The 22,915-nt window shown below is 41.5% G+C and overlaps 1 protein-coding gene across 3 annotated transcripts in view; it reads right to left on the bottom strand.

The window, feature by feature from the left end:
• TECRL (trans-2,3-enoyl-CoA reductase like) overlaps positions 1-22,670 on the bottom strand; it is a 117,792-nt gene extending 95,122 nt beyond the window's left edge. For all 3 annotated transcript variants that reach the window (XM_030563724.1, XM_030563725.1, XM_030563726.1), the window contains exon 1: positions 22,405-22,670. In XM_030563724.1, coding sequence (XP_030419584.1) covers positions 22,405-22,638 — 234 coding nt within the window. In that variant the 5' untranslated portion in view covers positions 22,639-22,670. The remainder of the gene's footprint in view (positions 1-22,404) is intronic.
• Between the last annotated feature and the right edge of the window lie 245 nt (positions 22,671-22,915).

Here is a 22,915-nt window from a genome sequence, read left to right as displayed (position 1 = left end):
AACTGGGCAAAGGGAAACAAAGGCACAGAGATCAGCAGCATAGCCAGGAATGGAAGCCTCTTGACTTCCAGTCAAGACAGCACTTCATCCACATGACCATGCTGCCTCCCCTCATTCAACAAAAAAGCTCCTGTTTTGAGCCCCGATTAGGCAGGAGGTATGCACCTCAACACTACCATTTGTCCAGGAGTGAATGTTGGCTCCCTCGTATCTCAGAGCAGTGCAATTTTGTGGGAGACCTGCCAAAGTTGGGAAGAAATGAGGAAACATTTCTGACAAGTTGAGGTTTCTCAGTGCCATCCCTAAGCATAAGGGTTGATGTCTGTAGCCTGAGGTGCTAAACACTCCCCTTTATAAGCCCCTTTTTTCAAACTTTAGCTCTTTTGGCTGAAGTTGGTGGACGTTCCACTGATGCGTCCCAGGGAAAGAACTGAGCCACTAACTGTTGGACCCTTACTCTAGATAGGGCTTGGAAGAAAATGGTTTCCCCATCCCATGAAAGTTTGATAGTTCAAGTAGTTTCCTGTTCCACACTGGGACAGGACAAAGACTTCCCAAAGTTTTTCATAACATGCCCCACCCTCCGCAGAAAGAGAGTTCAACCTCCAACTGGATGAATCAGGCAGAGCTGGGACCAAAACCTGGGTCTTTTGCATTGCAGGTGAGTGTTTTAAGAAATGAGCAATTTTTAGGTGGTTTGACCAGAAACTGGAGCCTGAGAAGAAACTTCCCAACAAGAATTTAATCAAAAACAACCCTTTGCCGTGAAAAGTTTCAGTTTTCATTAGTCAGCATTTTCTGCCCAAAAACATTTAGTCAGAAGGTCTCACAGACCAGCTCTGAAGCTTTTAAAGAAGAGTGATGGACTCAGGGCTGGGGTCTATATTTAGAGATACCTATTGAACCTGAGGTTCTAGTGTGTATTTCCAAGCAACTATGGGCTTATACATGCTACCACTTATGACATTTAGGGGTGTGAATAAGCCACTCCCTGGAGCGATGTAAGTTACTGACCTAAGTGCTGGTGTGGATGGTGCTATGCCAATGGGAGAGCTTCTCCCACCAAGGTAGCTACCACCTCTCATGGAGCTGGATTTTTTATGCCAACAGGAGAGCTCTCTTCACTAGATGTGCTACAGCTGCATCTGAGTATCATAGAATATCAGGGTTGGAAAGGACCTCAGGAGGTCATCTAGTCCAACCACCTGCTCAAAACAGGACTGATCTCCAGACAGATTTTTGCAGCAGATCCCTAAATGGCCCCCTCAGGGGTTGAACTCACAACCCAGGGCTTAGCAGGCCAGTGCTCAAACCACTGAGATATCCCCCCCGTATCTTAGTGTAGACTAGCCCTATGACCATTGTGCTCATTGCTTAAAGAGGACAGGTTATTAATAGATCTGGAGTCAGACTCATCATGCTTTTATACCTGGGAGAGCCCGGAGCATTGATGAGGCTAGAAGGCAGAAAGATTTGTTTTGTGGGTCAGTCAGCCAATGATTTCTCCATACTTCAGAGAAACTATGCAGAATAGAAGGAGAAAAGGCATTTTTCCCTTCAGGATGATTTGGGACATTTAGGAGTCAAAGTGTCTCTTTATCCTGCAGAGGTAAGGATGACATGTCCTATAGAAGGATTAAATACAATTTTTGTGACTCACTGTCTTAAAAAAAAAGACTTCATAAAGCAACCAGTGAAGTTATGGATTACAATATTGATCAGCCTGGAGACGATGCTGAGACATCTTACAAATCAGAATGTCCTCTGCATGCTCCATTAATTACCTTTTGTTCCTTTCTTTGTTCAATGGAACTTGAAATGGAATCATAAGGTTGGAACACCACACCACCTTGTTCCCCACTGTACCTAGTTGAATAAAAACATTTTGAAATATGCTGTGACAATTTTAATTTCTTCTCCCCTTTTATTCCCTTTAAATTATTCTGGGAAGGGTGATAATTCTGCTTTTACTCCAATTCATGCTGGTTAAATATGCCAAGGTCAAAAACACAGTAAAGACCAGTCTTGGCCTATTTAAAAAAGAAATGCCTTTAATTTTAAAAGCAGTTCTTATTTGATGTAGTCAGAAGAAAACCTTCTGCTTTCCGGCCATGAAAAGTGCCATCTTGTTACCTACCCTTAGATCCAGACAAAGATCATTTTCCTGCCTCATTACTCCAACCACATTACCCAACCCTTTGCATGCTTCCATTGTATGACTGACGATTTAGCCATTCTTGAGTTGTTCTCCCATATTCTTTGGGAGAAGGAAGGATTTTTAAATTACACAATTGGAAAATGTACTGTATATCCTTGCATAACTCAACAGCTAATATGTTGAGTTTAGGGTATTTAGGCATGTGCTCAAAGTTAAGCAGATGGTGCTTTCCTGGATAGGGGCCTATGTGTAGAAAGTTGCAGCCTGAGAGATAAATATTTTACAAACAAAAGCATAAAATTCAGGCCCTTCTCATGAGCAGCTAGCGTCTGTTTCTGATGAACCCTCACTGGCTGCCTGGGCTGTTTCCTACCTTGGTTTTCTCGTAGGCATCTGCCATGATTCTGTGCTCTCAAATTCTCTTCCTAGACTTTCATCTCTCTGTGCAGCTTTTCCCAGTTTTTTGCTGAGGAGTTTTTCTCAGGATCTCTCTTAGACTTTCTGACAGCCCTCTGGAACCCCTGCTGCACTCCACAGCTAATCTCTACAACAGCTGTCCTCTTCCACTCCTCCCTGGTGACTCTTCAGTCCTTCCTTTATAGGGAGCCACCCAGTTTGGTTCTCCTCAGCTGGGACTAATCCTTGATTACCTGCCTCCCTTCCAGGTGCCACAGAAAGGGCTAATTGGGCTCTCTGATTCCTCTTAACCCTATCCTCATCAGTATGGGCTTCATACACCACATCACAGCGAGGTTACAGTGGAAAGTGTTTTGCAAACTCACCTGTCATTATGAGAAACCACAATGGTCTCGTATATCAGGTGTCACCTCCAGGAAGGAAGATGGTCCAGCAGGCTTGTAGGTGGGTAAACTGGGTTTAGCTCTCTGCTGTATCCTGGGGTGTTCATGTGTCCATCATAGCACAAGGCACTGGACAGAGGTCTGCTTCATTCAATGTCTCAGTTTCCCCCTCTGCCTCTGTGTTACATAACAGGAGCCTCTTAAAGGTACAGTATCCCAGACTTCCTCAATGACATGAGGCAATTCACCTGAGGTGGAATGCTCAGAAGAAGTTAGAAGTCTAGCTCCTTTTGAGCATCCCACCCTTAGTCTCTGTGCCTCAGGGATGCATCTGTACAATGGGGCCAATAGTCAGGGCCGGCTGCAGACACCAGCAAAGGAAGCAGGTGCTTGAGGCAGCCAATGGAAAGGGGCAGCATGTCCAGGCCTTCAGTGGCAATTTGGCAGTGGGTCCCTCACTCCCTCTGGACCCGCCGCTGAATTGCCACCAAGCAATGAAGTGGCATAGTAGAACTGCCACCGAAGTGCCACCAATAGTGGCTTTTTTTTTATTTTTATTTTTTTTTAGCTTCGCCACCTGGGGCAGCAAAATAGCTGGAGCTGGCCCTGCTAACAGTGCTTCCCTGCTTCACAGGGGTGCTTTGAGAAGAAACACACTGAAGAGTGTTAGAAGATCCCTTATTACAGTAAGGTGTTGCCTAGCGGATAGCATGTTAGACTAAGACTCTAGAGATCTTGGTTCAATTCCCAGATCTAGCACTGAGTGACCTTGTGCATGTTACTTCACCTTCCCTATGCCTCATTTTCCCCTTCTGTAAAATGGGGGAAATGATACCAAACACCTTTGTAAAGTGCTTTGAGATCTATGGATGGAAAGAGGTGGGGTGTTATTATAGAAGTACTTTAGACAGAGAGGAGATCACAAATGCTACCTGTCCCTTTTTCATAGCATCATTCACATTTATAGGGTGAGGAAAGATAATAAGTCCACTGACGGATGCAACACAATTATGTACTTTCTAGTGCTGAAGGATTATTTTCAGTGGCTAAGGTTAAAAAGAATGTCAACAACAATTTGAGTTATAGAATTTGAACAAATAAATGGTTCCTAGTCATTATTATAGTTGAATTTTAATTAGTTTTTTAAGTTTGTGGAAAACCAACATTGTTGAACTATGCACCTCCTCTATGTACTAATTTTCAATGACTATTGAAATTCTGAAACTCCACCATTTGAATTGTCTGTTATATTCAAGGTGTACAAACAGAGATGTTGGAAAATTAAAAGAAATTCTCACTGAAAGGTGGAAATGTAAAGACTTTATTTCTTAGAATCCAGGACCTTAACACACATGAACCAAAACCAGAGAGACATGAAGCAGGCTGCTCCCTTTGAGAGAAAGGCAAAACTCACCCAACCTTGCTTTAGGCTGGCTTTTTGCAGACTGACTCTGATCAAACCCCACACACTTTCCCCAGAACTCCCTAGCCTGCAAGGAGGATCAGGAAACCCTTTACGATTTAAAGTAGTGGCTTGAAAATTGTGTACAAATCACAATACATCACGCTGTTCATTAATATTAGACAGCCAGAGCCTTAGTTAGCATAAATCTGCACAAGCAGAGTTATGTCAGCTTACACCAGTGGAGGATGCAGCCTAGAAAATAGATAAATAACTGTCATGGGGTCACTCACCACACTGGCGCCTTCTGCTGGGCGTTTGGGTAATTAGCTTGGTCCTAGCACGTGCATCCCCAGGTGGTGGTGGTGGCTCTCCCATCTTTGCCTCCAGGCCCATTGCGACTCCTTCCTCTCAGTGTCTGCTTCGTGGCACAGCCCCCTGGCTGTCTCACTATCTGGTACCCCCCCTTTCTGGGGGACTCCTCCAACTAGACCCCAGTCATTCCTCACAGGAGCTTGGCAGTCCACAACCAGGCCACCCCTTCAGCAGGTAGCGGGTTGGGGGCAGCCCAGCAGCTTCCTGCTGCCTCTTCCTTCCAGCTCACTGTCTCCTTCCCCAGAGTCTTACTTCCTTCGGCTCCTGCCCCTGGCTCCAGCTCCTTTGCCCTATTCCCAGGGCCTCCAGCCTGTAATTCCTGGCAGCCCACCAGGAGTCCCCTAAAAAAACAACCTTCTCCCTAGGGCTCCATGCAGCAGACTAACTTGCTCTGATCTGCAGCTCCCTTTTATATGGGCCGGCTGGGCCCTGATTGGCTAGTCCAGCCACCGCCCTAACTGTCTGCAGCTGCCGCCCTGATTGGCTGTTTCCATTGCAGCCTTCTCCCTAGGGCTCCATGCAGCAGACTAACTTGCTCTGATCTGCAGCTCCCTTTTATATGGGCCGGCTGGGCCCTGATTGGCTAGTCCAGCCACCGCCCTAACTGTCTGCAGCTGCCGCCCTGATTGGCTGTTTCCATTGCAGCCACTCCTTTGGCTGCCTGCTGCTTAGCCTCCCTAGGCTGGTTTTATCCCTCCCAGGGCCAGTCCTATTGGGTTCCGGGAAATGGGCAGGCGCCCCGTCACAATAACTACTGGGAATGCCATTTATTTGTTAAAATGAAGCATGCAACAAGTATCTCTTCATTACTGCTTTCATATACAGCCCTTGCCTAGGGCACATGCCGTGCGATCAGCAGGAATTGATGGAAAATCAGTGTGAAGAAAGAGCCATTCTAATTCATCATTTTTTTTAACTTTGACTTAGCTTTAGCTGATTTGTTCTTCTTTGTGCTCAGAGTATTAAAAAAGATGTTGCACTGTCCAAATCCTCCCTACACACTCTCCAGCTATGACCCCATGTGAGCATGAGCCATGAATGAGTATGATGATAATCACTTCCAAACACTGTATTATTCACCACAGTCGCATGCTTATGGGAGATAAGTGGTTACATGTAACAAAATATCTTCAGTAATTGCCAGTGATTAAAGCTTCTATCATGGAATTTGACACCTTACCCATGGATTGCTGTGGAAGTTATACACTAAGGCCCAGACACACACAGGTATGGAAATCCATGGAAGTTAGGAGCCTAAATATCCTAAAGTGAGATCTGGATCCAGACTTTCACAGAATTCACAGATGTTCAGAACTATAGTTTTAGGTCAGGCCCATTATCACCTACATGGGTATTGTTTGACCACAATTAGTAATTTACTACCAATAATTGTGTGCTCCGATTGGCTTTGACATATAAAATAATCTGAATGACAGACTTTGTGGTTTTGAATTAATTTCATTTGCAGACAGCATACAAAAATATCAAGAATAGAAGTCCAAATTCTCTGCTAGTGCAAATCATCACAGATGTATTGACTTCTGCAGAGCTGTGCCGATTGACAGCATTACAGTATTTAGTCCCAGAGGTATACTAGATTGATATCACAGTAGTAGCTATATTTAGGTAATATATTCGGTAGCAGTTTCCACAGATGCTCTAAACAAAGGGTTGTTGTCATCCTGGAGAACTTCGAATCAATCAAATCCATATTTGAAAAGTGTGGTGGAAGTAGTGCACAACTATTAATAATGCTTTAGGAAATTTCACTTTCCTTTACAGTTACAGAATCCCTTTGCACCTGGAGGCTGAGAATACCTGAATACTATGGGGCAGTCATTATTTTCTACCTTCCCAGTGTCATCTTGGCACTTCAAATAGTCTTTCTTTGCAAGGAAAATGCTGAAAGCAAAGGACAGATAATGCAGGAGAATAGTTAAGGCATTGGGGTGGGATAAGGTAAAATGGAAAGAGAAAGAAATCTGTTAACATTTAAAAAGCTTTCAATCCATTCCTGACTTTACTATGCTCATTTCTGCGCAAACCGCATCAGCCCTGCTATGCAGCATCACTTCATAGCGTCCTACAGAAAGGACACTACCAAGGTTAAGTTCACATTGCAGGCTCAGAAGGAAGGTCTTGTGATTAAGAGGATTCAGGAGATCTGTGTTTTGTTCCCTGCTCTGACACAGGTTTACTGTGTGACATTGGACAAGTCATCTAACCTCTCTGTCTCTCATTTCCCCATCTGTAAAATAGGGATAATAATCCTGTTCTTCTCTTATTTTGTCTATTTAATCTGTAAACTCTTCAGTAGGTCAGGGATTTGTTACAAGAGTGGGTGGGTGAGATTCTGTGGCCTGCGTTATGCAGGAGGTCAGACTAGAAGATCATAATAGTCCCTTCTGACCTTAAAGTCTGTGAGTCTATGAGTAGAGCTGGGAGAAATTTTTCAGACAAAATTTGTTTTGGTTTGGGATCAAATTCCAGGAAAGCTGATACATTCTGTTTTGGCATTTTTTAAATGAAGCATTTCAATGTTTCACGCTGAAATAATATTTTATTTAGAAATTATCTTACTTTTATTTCTTTTTAATATTAAAAATGCCTAAAATTGAAATAAAATTTTTAGCTTTGGGTGGACCAAATCATTTTGTGTGACCTGAAATGAACTGTTTTTCAACTTTTCAATGTATTAAATCTTCGGGGGGGGGGGGAATGGTTTGCAAACTTTTTTTTGGGGGGTTGGGGGAGGAAGAACAGACAGAGAATTGAAAATCAGTTATTCACCCATCATTGCTCTTTTGGGCCAGGCCTGCCTCTAACTATGTGTTCCCTTCACAGATTGCCCCAGCAGGCACTTTGCCTTCTTATGAGTTTGACAGCAAATTCCCTAGGGTCCTTGCAGGAAAATAAAAAGAGGAGAAGGAGACAAGAGAGAGCAGGAAATAAAGGAGAAAATGTAACAGGGATTAAAAATCAGCACTAAGACTGGTGTGGTTAGAAATGCAAATATTTGTTTACAATACCAAAGACTATGAACAAAAGATGTTTGCTGCCTCTCTTTTCAACTCATTTTTTTTTTAAATTCTGGAAGCATATTAAAAAGGAGAAATGGTTTTTAAAAGATAGTTTTAAAAAAGAATGATTTAACTTAGAAAGTCATATTATGATTACAGTATTAATATATTCCGGGGCTTATTTATAGTCCATTAGTACATGGCTCAGGTACTTTGGGAAGTACCACAGTCCTCATATTTCAGAAAGTACCTCAAACATGTACCAATAAATCATACCCTGGTACGTTTTAATGCTATAGTAATGCACATATAGGAGGTGATCATACAACCACATTTCCATCATGGGTTCTGCTGATTAACCACTAGACTAATATGGCATCTGAGGCCCCCTATAATATTGCAATGCTAGCACACAGACATAACTTGCAATTACCCATAAATTATCCTCAATATAATGGTTGAATCCTCAGCTTTACACAGCTGAGAATCTGTCCCAATAAAAATATACTGGGCCATATCCATCCAGGTTGTAACTCCTCTTAATTTCATAGACTTACATCAGGGAGGAAGATGACCCACTGTTCCTAGCCAGGATGATAGCTCTCATGAACAGCTTGCTGAAAAGCCCACTGATGTCAAAGGGATTAATTTGAATCAGGCCCTCAAAATTTGGATTTCATTTTTTTTCAGGTCTAAAGAGTCTTCTCACTAAAGTAGGAGATGAATAAGTAAAAACCTGACATTTAAAAGAGGCTTCCGAACTTTGGAAATTATTATAATTTAAAGCAGGACTCCTCTTTAATGGTTTCTATAATTCTCGAAATTACCCACTTTACCAACTTTTGCATGCTCCAAGGTTACCAGCCCTCTCCCTAGCAGAAAATCTGATCTCCGCTAAAGAAATCAATAGCTTCAGAGGCTGCTCCCAGGTATTCTGTGTCCAAACCCACATCAGAACAAGAGAAATAAAAGGGAAGAGCAAGCAGAAAGTAATGCATGCGAATCTCGCCTTTGACATGAAGCTATCAATTACAGTATTGACATGTCTATGAGTAGGAAGATGAGAGTCCAATGATTCTGGCATAATAGAACTTGAGTGTGTTCACCTGCAGGGTATTTTGCAAAGTTCAACTAGCTACCCAGAGTAGGGTTTTCCCCTCCCTACCTAGTGGTTAGAGCAGAATTCAATTTTGAATAAATTAACAATAATAATACCTAGCTCATAGGTCGCCCTTTCCATGAGTAGATCTCAAAGCACTTTACAAAGGAGGTATCATTATCCCCATTTTACAGATGGGGAAACTGAGCCAGAGGGAGGTGAAGTGAATTGCCCAGAACCACCCAGCTGCCTAGTGCCTGAGCCAAAAATGGAACCTAGGTTTCCTGAGTTCCAGTCTGGTCCCAGACTCTAGCCACTAGGTCACACTGCAAATGTCTGCTTGTAATATGCTTGTAAATGAATTATGACTTCTATTGCAGTGGAACCTAGAGGCCCCAGCCCAGGTCAGTGGCCTTTGGTTCTAAATGCCATAGAAACACATTGTAAGAGACAGATCCTGACCCAAAGAGCTTATATTGAAAATAGGGTGTGGGAGGGTTACACACATTCCAGTGAGTTGCCCAAGGCAGGCTAGTAGGTCAGTGGCCAAGCCAAGACTAGAACCTCCACTATCTGAGCCCTATTTGCTAGAGCAGGATGTTGAGAAGTTGAAGCAGTTTGTTCCAAATCCTCATTCCAGCCTCCACCCTAAGGAGCGAGGCTTGGCCACGGGGTGGTTCCCCAGGGAGTGGCATGGAAGGCAGGCCCCACTAGGCACTGTAGCCAAGAAGCACTCCATCTCCAGGGAAGAGGATCTGCATCCAGCCAGTCCTTGATCTGTCCCCACCCCTTTGTTGCGGAGTCCTGCATTGTACATGGCTAAATGCCACTGCATGATCTCTCATGGGATTCTACCCTCTCCCCCCTACCCAGTAGCAGAGCAAAAGCACACAGGCTATGCTCTAGGTGGGGGTGGAGTGAGGTGCATGCTTTCTGAATGCATCTCGGTCTCTGCAAGGCAGGCAGGCTGTTCCCACTGCTGGAGGGTAGGGCGCTGCCACAGGGAAAGGTTGGTGATTCTTTAGTGAGACATATCGTACATGAACCCAAACCTGGGGAAGTAGTGCTGACTTCAGTCAGGCCCAGTGTGTTTCCTAACGGCTGGCTTGCCATCCCAGGAGAACCTTGTCAGAGGAAATGTTACAACTGCAAGAAGAAGAAAAAACAAACAAACAAACACCGGGGAGGCACTCAGCGGATTTGATGATTTGCACTGGATGAGAGCCCCTAATTTAGTCCTCCAACATTTCTGTTCATCTGAGTCTTCACCACCCTTGGGCCTGAGTCTTCACCACCCTGCCCTTTGCATGGTCATTTTCACCAGTGCAAAGTACACGTAAAACAGCACCAGATCACAATGGTACCATTTTATATTCCCTTTGCATTAGCTCTGCACTGGCCTTGAGGCCTGCAGAAGTTGTGGGACAATGGAGAATCAGGTCCACTAGCTGAATACATCATTTGAGGTCTTCCTTTTCCTTCTTTGTCTCTCATTCTTTTTGTGTGTTGACGGAGAGGCTTTTGAAACCTGTCTTTCTTCCATTCCCAACCTTTGCCTCCCTTCCTTTCAATCCAAACAGATTCATTTCCTTCTGACTCCCATGATCTTTGGATCAGTCCCATGTGCATTTTGTTGTGAAGGTTCAGACAGTTTCTTATCGCATTTGAACCCATTGTCCTAGCTCTATTAACGAACATAAAAGTTAGCACATAATCACTGGCTGGATAGAAAAGCTATCTTAAAAGGTATTCGGGACAATTAACAAAGGGATAATCAAGGGCTGCACGGTACTATAAGTACTAGGAGGAAAGGTTTCTAATAATTCCATTGTTTAATAAAGCACAGATTCCTTTAAAAAGACCTTTGGTGTTCATGATGCTCCACTGAAATTAATTGCATTTTTTCATTTGTGAAGTGCATGCACAGATATAGCTGTAAGGCAACTAAATTATACTAGAAAACGATTTTACAGTTCATAGTTATAATAGCTGGAGAAACCCCAGAATTGACTGTGTTCAGAATGGCTATGGAATCTTTCAAAAGTATTATGCAAATATCCTATCTGGATTTTAGTGGTCCTGAAAATATAGCTTTTGTTTCACTGCTGCTGTTCCCAGTGATGGTCGCTGCTAGATCATGAGTGTTGGCAGCTATTATAAAACTTGCTCTTGTGTTAGGAGAAAACCTGAGTACATTTCCTAGAAAAGGAGCTGTTCAATACTACTTCTTCTAGCCCATCACTGCTGCATTGTAGAGGAGAGTCTGATGTAAAAGGAAACGTCATGTTATTGCAGGGAATAGCTTTAAGAACACTCAATACCCTATTTTAAAGGTAGCAATTGCTCAGTTACAAATGAATGCAATTTTTATAAATATAACATACAGGTCAGAGTGTGAGAAGTTAATTTTACTTGCTAGAGATGATTACACACGCCTGACTCATGCCTGCTTTATTTGGCTGCTTGTGAGCTATGGAGGAAATTAGCTACTTTATTATTCCACTCTTCAAAGAGCGGAGATCAGTGAAGTTCCTTCTGGGTGGGATATGACACCAGAGCTCTAGTTTCTATAAAATAAGGACAAGAGACCCAATTGTGCTCTCAAGCCAGTATAAAATAGGAGCAACTCCACTGGATAATGATGTTGATGATGATGGTAGCCCTAGAAGGCCCAGCCATGGAGCAGGACCACATTATGTGAGGTACTGTACAAAGGCAGAACAAAAAGATGGCCCCTTGCCCAGATTACAGTCTAGTTAAGCGAAGAGGGTTACACCAATGCAAAACTGCTGTGAGTGAAATCAAAATCAGGCCTCATGTTGTTTTGTGGCTTATGCTGATTACACCATGTCATATCATATAGCAACAGAGGCCATAGAATTACATTGATTAATAATAATACTAATTACCATTATCATTTGTATTACTGTAATGTCGGGGAACCCCAGTCATGGAGCAGGATCCCATTGAGTTAGGTGTTGTACAAAGGTAAAACAAAAGGATGATTCCTGCCCCAGAGAGCTTCCAGTCGAAGCAGATAGAAACATCAATGCTTAGTCCATAGTTTAAATATTTTTCGTACATCTGAATGTTAATAAATGCATAACTATAATACACTGGTCTTATATCATGCTTTTCAAGCATTCAAAAATCATAAGGCAACCCCCAAAATCATGATCATGTCCTAAAAAGCATGAGACAGAAAATAAATAATAAATTAATAAATAATAACAACAACAACTAATAAATCTGAAGGGTAATTTATTTGCCTGCTGGTTTGTGAGCTTTGAGGGTACAAATTTTCAAGTTTTCTCTGAAATCATGAGGAACTGAAGGATATTTAAAAAAAAACAACAGAAAATTGAGAGTCTCAGATAATCACATGACTCCAGGAGAAGCAGCATTAAGAAAACCCCCCAATATCATGAGACTTGTGATAAAATCACAACAGTTGGCAATGCTGCATCTAACATTTATGTGCTTATTGCAGACAAGTAGAAAATGGCATGGGACAGTGGAGATGCAATGAGGAAGAGGCAGCAGTAGGCATTGGTGAGGGCTGGTTTGCAGAGCAGAGGGAAAGTGGGTTTCCCAAGGTTTGCAGAGCTCCCATCCTATGCATGTTAGAAAGTGAGATCTCCTTGTGGAGACCTCAGAAAGTTCCCAAGAAAAACATCCCTGCCCTATAAAAGACTCAAGCCCTGGGAGTGCGTCCTCGCGCATAGCTCAACCAGCAAAATGCTGAATCACATAACTGTCGAGCTTGAAGGGTTTTGATATGGAAAGTTTTCTCTGTTGCTCTTCAGTGGGTGAGTTCTCCTGCAAAATGATGCTGTACAACACATTCTATCTTAAAAGCAACTCATGCAACATTAATTACATTGTGCCATATTTGTTGGCAAAAATCACATTGGTGAAGAACGTTACTAGAGCCTCCCCTGAGATAGTGCTTGGGATGTGCTACAGACAGATCTGATTTCGATATGGATAGAGACCTCTTTAATATTTTTAATGAAGTAAATACTAATGGGAATTGTGTGATCATGGGAGACTTTAACTTCCCAGATATAGACTGGAGGACAAGTGCTAGTAGTAATAATAGGGCTCAGATTTTCCTAGATGTGATAGCTGATGGATTCCTTCACCACGTAGTTGAAGAACCAACAAGAGGGGATGCCATATTAGGTTTGGTTTTGGTAAGTAGTGAGGAGCCTATAGAAGAAATGGTTGTAGGGGACAACCTTGGTTCAAGTGATCATGAGCTAATTCAGTTCAAACTAAATGGAAGGATAAACAAAAATAGATCTGAGACTAGGGTTTTTTAATTTCAAAAGGGCTAACTTTAAAGAATTAAGGAAATTAGTTAGGGAAGTGGATTGGACTGAAGAACTTGGGGATCTAAAGGTGGAGGAAGCTTGCAATTACTTCAAGTCAAACTTGCAGAAACTATCAGAAGCCTGCATCCCAAGAAAGGGGGAAAAATCATAGGCAGGAGTTGTAGACCAAGCTGGATGAGCAAGCCTCTCAAAGAGGTGATTAAGAAAAAGCAGAAAGCCTACAAAGAATGGAAGATGGGAGTGATCAGCAAGGAAAGCTACCTTACTGAGGTCAGAACATGTAGGGATAAAGTTAGAAATGCCAAAACCCATGTAGAGTTGGACCTTGCAAAGGGAATTAAAACCAATAGTAAAAGGTTCTATAGCCATATAAATAAGAAGAAAACAAGGAAAGAAGAATTGAGACCACTAAACACTGAGGATGGAGTGGAGGTTAAGGATAATCTAGGCATGGCCCAATAGCTAAACAAATACTTAGCCTCAGTCTTTAATGAGGCTAGTGAGGAGCTTAGGGATAATGGTAGGATGACAAATGGGAATGAGGTAGAATGAGGATATGGAGGTAGATATTACCACATCCGAGGTAGAAGCCAAACTCAAACAGCTTAATGGGACGAAATCAGGGGGCTCAGATAATCTTCATCCAAGAATATTAAAGGAACTGGCCCATGAAATTGCAAGCACATTAGCAAGAATTTTTAATGAATCTCTAAACTCAAGGGTTGTACCGTATGACTGGAGAATTGCTAACATAGTTCCTATCGTTAAGAAAAGGAAAAAAACTTGATCTGGGTAACTACAGGCCTGTCAGTTTGACATCTGTAGTATGCAAGATCTTAGAAAAAAAATTGAAGGAAAAAGTAGTCAAGGACATTGAGGTCAATGGTAATTGGGACAAAATACAACATGGTTTTACAAAAAGTAGATTATGCCAAACCAACCTTATCTCCTTCTTTGAGAAGGTAACAGATTTTTTAGATAAAAGAAATGCAGTGGATCTAATTTACCTCGATTTCAGTAAGGAATTTGATATGGTGCCAAATGGGGAATTATTGGGTAAATTGGAAAAGATGGGGATTAATATGAAAATTGAAAGGTGCTGGAACTGGTTAAAGGGGAGACTTCAATAGGTCGTACTGAAAGGTGAACTGTCAGGCTGGAGGAAGGTTACTAATGGAGTTCCTCAGGGATTGGTTTTGGAACCCATCTTATTTAGTCTTTTTATTACTGACCTTGGTACAAAAAGTGGGACTGTGCTAATACAGTTTGCGGATGACACAAAGCTGGGAGGTATTGCCAATACAGAGAAGGACCAGGATATCATACAGGAAGATCTGGATGACCTTGTAAACTGGAGTAATAGTAATAGGATGAAATTTAATAGTGAAAAGTGCAAGGTCATGCATTTAGAGATTAATAACAAGAACTATTGTTATAAGCTGGGAAGGCATCAGTTGGAAGTAACAGAGAAGGAGAAGGACCTCGGGGTACTGGTTGATCACAGGATGACTATGAGCCGCCAATGTGATATGGCTGTGAAAAAAGCTAATGCGGTCTTGAGATGCATCAGGTGAGGTATTTCCAGTAGAGATAAGGAAGTGTTAGTACCGTTATACAAGGCACTGGTGAGACCTCATCTGGAATACTGTGTGCAGTTCTGGTCTCCCATGTTTAAGAAGGATGAATTCAAACTGGAACAGGTTCAGAGATGGGCTACTAGGATGATCCGAGGAATGGAAAACCTGTCATATGAAAGGAGACTCAAACAGCTTGGCTTGTTTAGCCTAACCAAAAGAAGGCTGAGGGGGGATATGCTTGCTCTTTATAAATATTTCAGAGAAAAAAATACCAGAGAGGGAGAGGAATTATTTAAGCTCAGTACCAATGTGGACACAAGAACAAATGGATATAAACTGGCTATCAGGACATTTAGACTTGAAATTAGATGAAGGTTTCTAAAAATCAGAGGAGTGAAGTTCTGGAACAGCCTTCCAAGGGGAGTAGTAGGGGCAAAGGACATATCTGGCTTCAAGACTAAGCTTGATAAGTTTATGGAGGGGATGGTATAATGGGATAACCTAGTTTTGGCAATTAATTTGTCTTTGACTACAAGCGGTAAATATGCCCAATTGCTTGTGATGGGATGTTAGATGGGGTGGGATCTGAGTTACTATAGAGAATTCTTTCCTGGGTGCTGGCTGGTGAGTCTTGCCCACATGCTCAGGGTTTAGCTGATCACCATATTTGGGGTCGGGAAGGAATTTTCCTCCAGAGCAGATTGGCAGAAGCCCTGGGTTGTTTTTTGTTTTTTTTTGCCTTCCTCTGCAGCATGGGGCATGGGTCACTTGCTGGAGGATTCTCTGCACCTTGAAGTCTTCAAAGCATGATTTGAGGACTCTGATGGCTCAGACACAGGTTTGATGCAGGAGTGGGTGGGTGAGATTCTGTGGCCTGTGTTGTGTAGGAGGTCAGACTAGATGATCATAATGGTCCCTTATGACCTTAAAGTCTATGATTCTATGAAGTTAATCTGAAGAAAAACTAGTATGTGGCAAATGCTGCAGCATAAACAAAAATGACTGAGATGATTTAATCAAACTACTGCACATTTATCACCTTAAAAATAAACTGTCTGGATTTTGGAATAAAGGACAAATAAAGTTGTTTGAAAAATGGTAAGTAACTTTCATAAACAATTTTTAAACTTTCTGAGTTTTTTGATAAAAAAGATGAAAACTGAACATCAACATGTTTTCAGTTTTTCCTAGCTTTCCAGAACATACTGTATATGCATAGATTACAAGGGACCACTGTTATCATCTAGTCTGTCCTCTGCAAGGCCCACAACTTCCTCGAAATAATTCCTGTCTGAGCTAGAGCAGGTCTTTTACAAAAACACCAATCTTGATTTAAAAATTGCCAGTGATAGAGAATCCACCACAACCCCTGGCAAGTTGTTCCAATGGCTAATTACCCTCACTGTTAAAAATGTGCCCTTATTTCCACACGGAATTTGTCTTCTAACCCTTGGCTCTAGTTACACCTTTTCTAGATAGATTGAAAAGCCCATTATCAATTTTTTGTTCCCCATGTACATACATACTGACTAGCTTTTGGGATTTTCTTTCTTCCTCTCTTTTCTTTTTTCCTTCCCTTCACTCTCCTCCTCCCCATACCTTTTCACTGCCAAAATGGGAAAAGTGAGGGTACAAAAGAAACCCAACACAAATCTTGGCATGGCGACAATATTGTTTTATATTGAACAAAAAAAAAAAAAGCTTTAACAAACTATATTGACCTTCTCACTCCCCTGCAGACTGTGACCCAGCTTTAGGAAGGAGAACAGGAATCACAGTCTGTTGTGAGCAAGTGGGTGGGGAGTGAGTCATAAATTCTATGGCCTGTAGGGACCATTATGGTCATCTAGTTGGACCTCCTGTATAAACACAAGTCAATAAATCTCACCCAGTGATTCCCGCTTAGAACCCCAGAACTTCTGTTTGAGCCTGGTCACATCTTTTTGGGCTTTCCTCCCCTCAATTTTCTAATGTCTTCACAATAAACCCTTTGTGTCTAAAATGTTGAGTGCCTGGTCTCCTCCTAGAAGAGAAGTTTGGGGAAACTTTGAAGAATAACCAGACAAAAACATTTCTAAGATAGGATCATTTGAAATTACTCAAAAAAATCTCCAGACTTTTCCCTATAACATCTAATCTCTGAGGTTTTCCCAATACAAAAATACTAAAATATTCTCCCCACCATAAATACCACTGATACTACAGGTGGAACCCTTCCTCTCTCTGCCTTCTTTAGAAGTGTTTTGGGATTTAATTTAAATATATGACTACATTTTTACTGACATTCATTTGTAGAATACACTCATGCTTCACCATTCATGAATAATACACACATTACAAATACATACTGATAAAATGTTTGGAACTCACTTCACCATCCTGTCCTATGCCCATATTCATAAATTGCTTCAAGTGTAGCACATATTAAGTGTTAAACAGGAATAGAGAAGCTTTCCTGGATTCACAGAATCATAGACTATCAGGGTTGGAAGGGACCTCAGGAGGTATCTAGTCCAACCCCCTGCTCAAAGCAGGACCAATCCCCAACTAAATCATCCCAGCCAGGGCTTTGTCAAGCCTGACCTTAAAAAACCTCTAAGGAAGGAGATTCCACCATCTCCCTAGGTAACCCTTTCCAGTGCTTCACCATCCTCCTAGTGAAAAAAGATTTTCCTAATATCCAACCTAAACCTCCCCCACTGCAACTTGAGACCATTACTCCTTGTTCTGTCATCTGCCGCCACTGAGAACAGTCTAGCCTGTGTTACGAGGACTCAATCTTGCAAGGGCAGAGTGTTCTAGCCTGATCCAACAAAATACTTAAGCACATGGTTAAAGTTAAGCCCATGAGCAGTCCAGCTGACATCCACAGGATTAGTCATATGTTTACAATTGAGTATTTGCTTCAATGTTTTGCTTGATTGGGCTACATAGAATTATAGAATATAAGGGTTGGAAGGGACCTCAGGAGGTCATCTAGTCCAATCCCCTGCTCAAAGCAGGACCAACCCCCAATTAAATCATCCCAACCAGGGCTTTGCCAAGCCTGACCTTAAAAACCTCTAAGGAAGGAGATTCTACCACCTCCCTAGATAACCCATTCCCGTGCTTCACCACCCTCCTAGTGAAAAAGTTTTTTCCTAATATCCAACCTAAACCTCCCCTACTGCAACTCGAGACCATTACTCCTTGTTTATCATCTGCCACCACTGAGAACGGTCTAGATCCATCCTCTTTGGAACCCCCTTTCAAGTAGTTGAAAGCAGCTATCAAATCCCCCCTCATTCTTCTCTTCTGCAGACTAAACAACCCCAGTTCCCTCAGCCTCTGCTCACAAATCATGTGCTCCAGCCCCCTAGTCATTTCTGTTGTCCTCCGCTGGATTCTTTGCAATTTTTCCACATCCTTCTTGTAGTGTGGGGACCAAAATTGGACACAGTGCCCCAGATTAGACCTCACCAATGTCAAATAGAGGGGAATGATCATGTCCCTCGATTTGCTGGCAATGCCCCTAATTATACAGCCCAAAATGCCGTTAGCCTTCTTGGCAACAAGGGCACACTGTTGATTCATATCCAGCATCTCATCCACTGTGACCCCTAGGTCCGTTTCTGCAAAACTGCTGCCTAGCCATTCAGTTCCTAGTCTGTAGCGGTGCATGGGATTCTTCTGTCCTAAGTGCAGGACTCTGCACTTGTCCTTGTGGAACCTCATCAGGTTTCTTTTGGCCCAATCTTCTAATTTGTCTAGGTCCCTCTATATCCTATTCCTATACTCCAGTGTATCTACCACTCCTCCCATTTTAGTGTCATCTGCAAACTTGCTGAGGGTGCAAACCATGCCAATGCTTGAATGCTCATCACCTTGCAGGCTAAATCTGATATACATTGTAAGCTCTTTGAGTCTCAGACTGCCTATTCACAATATGTGCGTAAAGTGCACAGTACGATAGGGCTCTGATCCTCGAGTGCAGCTATTTTTATCTGTCTCTCACTTCACTTGTATAACAACATTCATAGCAGAGTCCCAAGAGCTAGGCATTAAGTATCATTCATTGTGTAGAGCGCATCTATGGCATACATGCCTATGCAGAATGTATTACCAGTGCAGCCAACTGTTGGGATTTTATCATGAGTCTTGCAATATCAGATGCTTTTCTTAAAGCCTCAGCTCCCAGAGACAGGGGATTTTGTGAGAATTTCAACTTTAAAAAGATATATTTCTAGCCTTCATGGTTTCAAAGAAAAGCCTGAAAAGTTGAAGGAAGTGTATCCTACAAGCACAGACACCATAATAAATGTAAAAAGAACCTAACAATTATTAGTGTTTACACTTCAAGATTTTTAAGCCAATCTCATGATTTTTTGGGGAGTGAGGGGTGGAACTCCTGACTCACAATTTTTAAATATTTGGTACTGGCACCGCTGAATTACTCTTAATCCTCCTTTCTTATACCTCTCCCTGCAGAAACTTTATTCTTTGTGCAACTACGGTCTGGCATCTTTCCTCCAGAGATATTAAGAGAAAGAAGGAATCAGTCAACATCTCTATATTTAAATATCCCATTATCATTATCAGTGAATAAACAAAGGGGGCTTAAACAAGATTAGGCCCTTTTTGTGCAAGGCATGCTACACACATGTACTAAGAGCCAGCCTCAAAGAGTTTACAGTCTACATAGACAAGAAAAAGGAATTATTATTATTCTACAGGAGGCAAATTGAGGCACAGAGTAATCCAAGTATTTACCCAACATCGCACAGGAAGTCTGTTTGATTAACTGAACCCACATCTCCTAAATCCTACTCTGATGCCTTAGCCACAAGACTATCTTCCTTGTTATACAGTCTACAGCACTAGGATTTTCCTTACTGAATGCACAGATCTTCTATTAACTTTAATGGGATTTCTGTGCCAGTGTAATGATGACAACTAACCCATCGAGTAGCAATGCCTGGTACTTATCTTCAGATAGATTAATCATCGGTTCCCTCCACCTGATCCTCCATAAGGGTGAGAGAATAAGAGGCACTTGCTCTGTCATTACTGATTTAGTTTTCCAGTCAGATTTATTAATCTGGGAATGTTACACATGCATTTGCTAAGCAGCATACTCTGAATTGTTAACAATTTGCAATGACGGAATAAGAATATATATATTTTAAAATATGTGCATGGTGTGCCCGCCTATTATTAATCTTGACAGGAAATAATTGCACATAGTGCTGAGAAGTGAAGTTAATAGCAATTATGTTAGAAATAGAAAGCAGACATTAGAAGTGTCATGTTAGGTCTGTGTCTATGCTCCATTTAATTAAGCAGCAGGTTATGTGAAATTTAGTGAAACGTTCTCTTCATTGCTGTAATAAACTATAGAAATATGGTGCACTGATACCAAAGAGCTCTAGTTGCAATAGAGAATGAATGTATTAATCTCTGCCTTTGAGTTGCTTTGGAAGGGGATTTCCATAGTCTACTACGGGGTTTGAACATGCAGATGAATGGGAATTGGACATGCAAACTCCTCCTTTGGAAATCTGAGGCTTGTGTCATTTTTTCAATGATCTCTTGTACAATGCCTGGAGGTCGGGGTAGGGGAGCCGCTCCTGGCAGCCAGTGCGCAGGTGGCCCTGGCTTTCTGACTGGACGCCACAAGCTCATGAATTCAGCTGCCCTCTCTGTAACTGAGCCTTTTTTACTCGGCTTTTATGGAGCATGTCACAACCGTCACCCAGGTATGAAGTGGGTAATTACTATGAGTCCTCTCTTGAAGAAGGGAAGCCTAAGGTTTTGGGAGGTTATATCTCAAGGAAGCCCAAAAATCAGTACCATAGAGTCCCATTTATCTGACCCTACATTATTCGTTTCTCTGTATTAATGGAACAACCAGTGCACACAGGTCCAGAAGTGGGGTCTCTCTCCTTTAGCGCTGCAGCCTTGCACATTCCCATTCTCCAGATTATCTGGATTTTTGATTAGCCGATCTGGCCGCAGTCCCAATTAGAGCAGATAAACGGGGTTCTGCTGTATCAGGACTAAAACCAAGGCCTCCTGGCCCGTAGCTATTCCAGAACACCACAGTAATGTTTAGACAAGTCATTTAGGGTGAGATTTTTCAAAGGTGCTTAACATTCACGTAACTCTGCTCCCATTGCAGTAAATTCCATAAAGTCAATGGGACTACTGATGAATTTAAAGTTAGGTAAATGTTTAAGTGTTTTTTGGGGGGGAGATTGGAGACTTTATTCAATATATTTTCAAAATAACATTATTAATTATTATTATTATTATTATTATATGAGATCTAGTTAGCTTTGCAGTACAGACATGATCACACATTAAATAATAATATATAATTTATTATATCTTTATCATTAAATATTTTGCAACATTAATACAAACTAATGGATGTCTTTAATATGAACTATATATCTATACTACAGAATGGTGCTTTGAAAGACCATGAACACTGGAAAATTTTTGGTGCATCCCAGCTTGCAGTTATAAAAGATGTTAAAATAAATATCTTTAGAAGTCTGAGTTACTTGTTCCAGTGAAGGGGAACAAGATTCTTCAGTGAGGAACATAATAAACCATTACTGTTTAGCCAAATGAGAAGTTTTATAATTCTGCTGTGCCATGCTAATGTTCTATACTCTAAAGCAATATTCTGCATTTTGCAAGGAAAATTGCAAAATACAATTGGTCATTGTATAGTTCCATTGACTCAATGCTGATTTTTTTCCAGCTTTTCTATTTGTAGTTATCCAACATTAATAAATAGCTTTGAATGTATCAGTGGGCAGCTCTGCTACAGAAAATCCTATGCTTCTGTACTTATATCCTATATTTGCAAAGAACACATCTAAGCCATGCCATTGACTTGACCACTCTTGAGTCCACATAGTCACATATTCCCTGTGCAAAAATGAATTATCCTGTTTTTCCCAAAAGCCCTGGGGAACTCAGCATCTGAATCTGCAATAGAAATCTGTGATGAAGACATTTATTTTTAGATAAAGTCTCTTGAGGTGTTTTCTCAAGCCAGCATTTACTTATGTGGTAGAATCCAATCCTATCCCATCCTTTTGCCACACTTGTCCATACTTTGAATGTAACTTAAGCCCCAGGATGTATGTCATTAACACAAAAATCTCTCTTAGCCAAACTACCCTTCGTGAAAATCTATTCTGTATCCTGCTTCCCCTTTGGATAAATGAGGTTTCCACTGAATGCATTTGGACACTAGAAAGAACCTATACTACTGCAGTGACTCAAATCTTTGCAAATATCTTATAAAACTGAATTGCCTTTTCTAAAGTGCCTGTTTAAGTATTAGGCCCTGAAATAAACATTGCAATCTCATAAACATTAAGACCTAAGCAAAGTATCTGCTTGATTCTGATGACCAGTCAGCAGGTTTAAAAAGTCCAAACATATTTATTTGCAAAGGCTTTGGAACATGAGGAAAAAGAACCAAAGGACAGTGAATTAGGAGACATTCTGAGTATGTCCCAGTAGGATGAACAAGATTAAATCCATGTTAGAATAATATTACACTAGAGGAAAAAGTAAACCATAACGGCATCTTTTGAATCACACACTCAGCAGTGCGCCGAAAATGACACACACTCACCTTATCCACCACACAGATCTGCCTCTTACTTTGCGCATCAAGGATTTCCACTTCAAAGTAAGTGATTTTTGAATGCCTGAGTATGGGTGGTGATCTGAGCTGGCCAGCAGAGAGTACAAGCTGAGACAAGTTGAAAAAAGACCTTCTGTCATTCTGTGGCCCCAGCAGTGTGGCTCCATGCACAGCAAAATCCTTCTTGTGTTCTGGAGTGCTCGGTTTATGCCTTCTGTACATTGTGTGACCCAGCAGCAGCAACTGTCATGTCGACATAGGACACTTCCAAGGAGAAATGTGTCCTCCCTGCATCAGTTAAATACAAGCATGGACTGATGAGACATTAAAGGTCAAGTGGCATTCCATTTTGAGAATCCAGTTTTATTTAGCAGGACTGAAAACAATGGCTCTCTAATCCATTTCTATATTTAACTTGCTATTGTGATGTGTTGCTCTTTTATTTATTTTTTAAACCAGTATTTGAAATAACATGTCCTACTTACTCCCTTTATCTTGA

The sequence above is a fragment of the Gopherus evgoodei genome, chromosome 5, assembly GCF_007399415.2.
Source record: "Gopherus evgoodei ecotype Sinaloan lineage chromosome 5, rGopEvg1_v1.p, whole genome shotgun sequence".
NCBI lineage: Eukaryota > Metazoa > Chordata > Testudines > Testudinidae > Gopherus > Gopherus evgoodei.
Note: the sequence above shows the minus strand (reverse complement) of the source record. Positions and strands in the feature narration are given on the sequence as shown.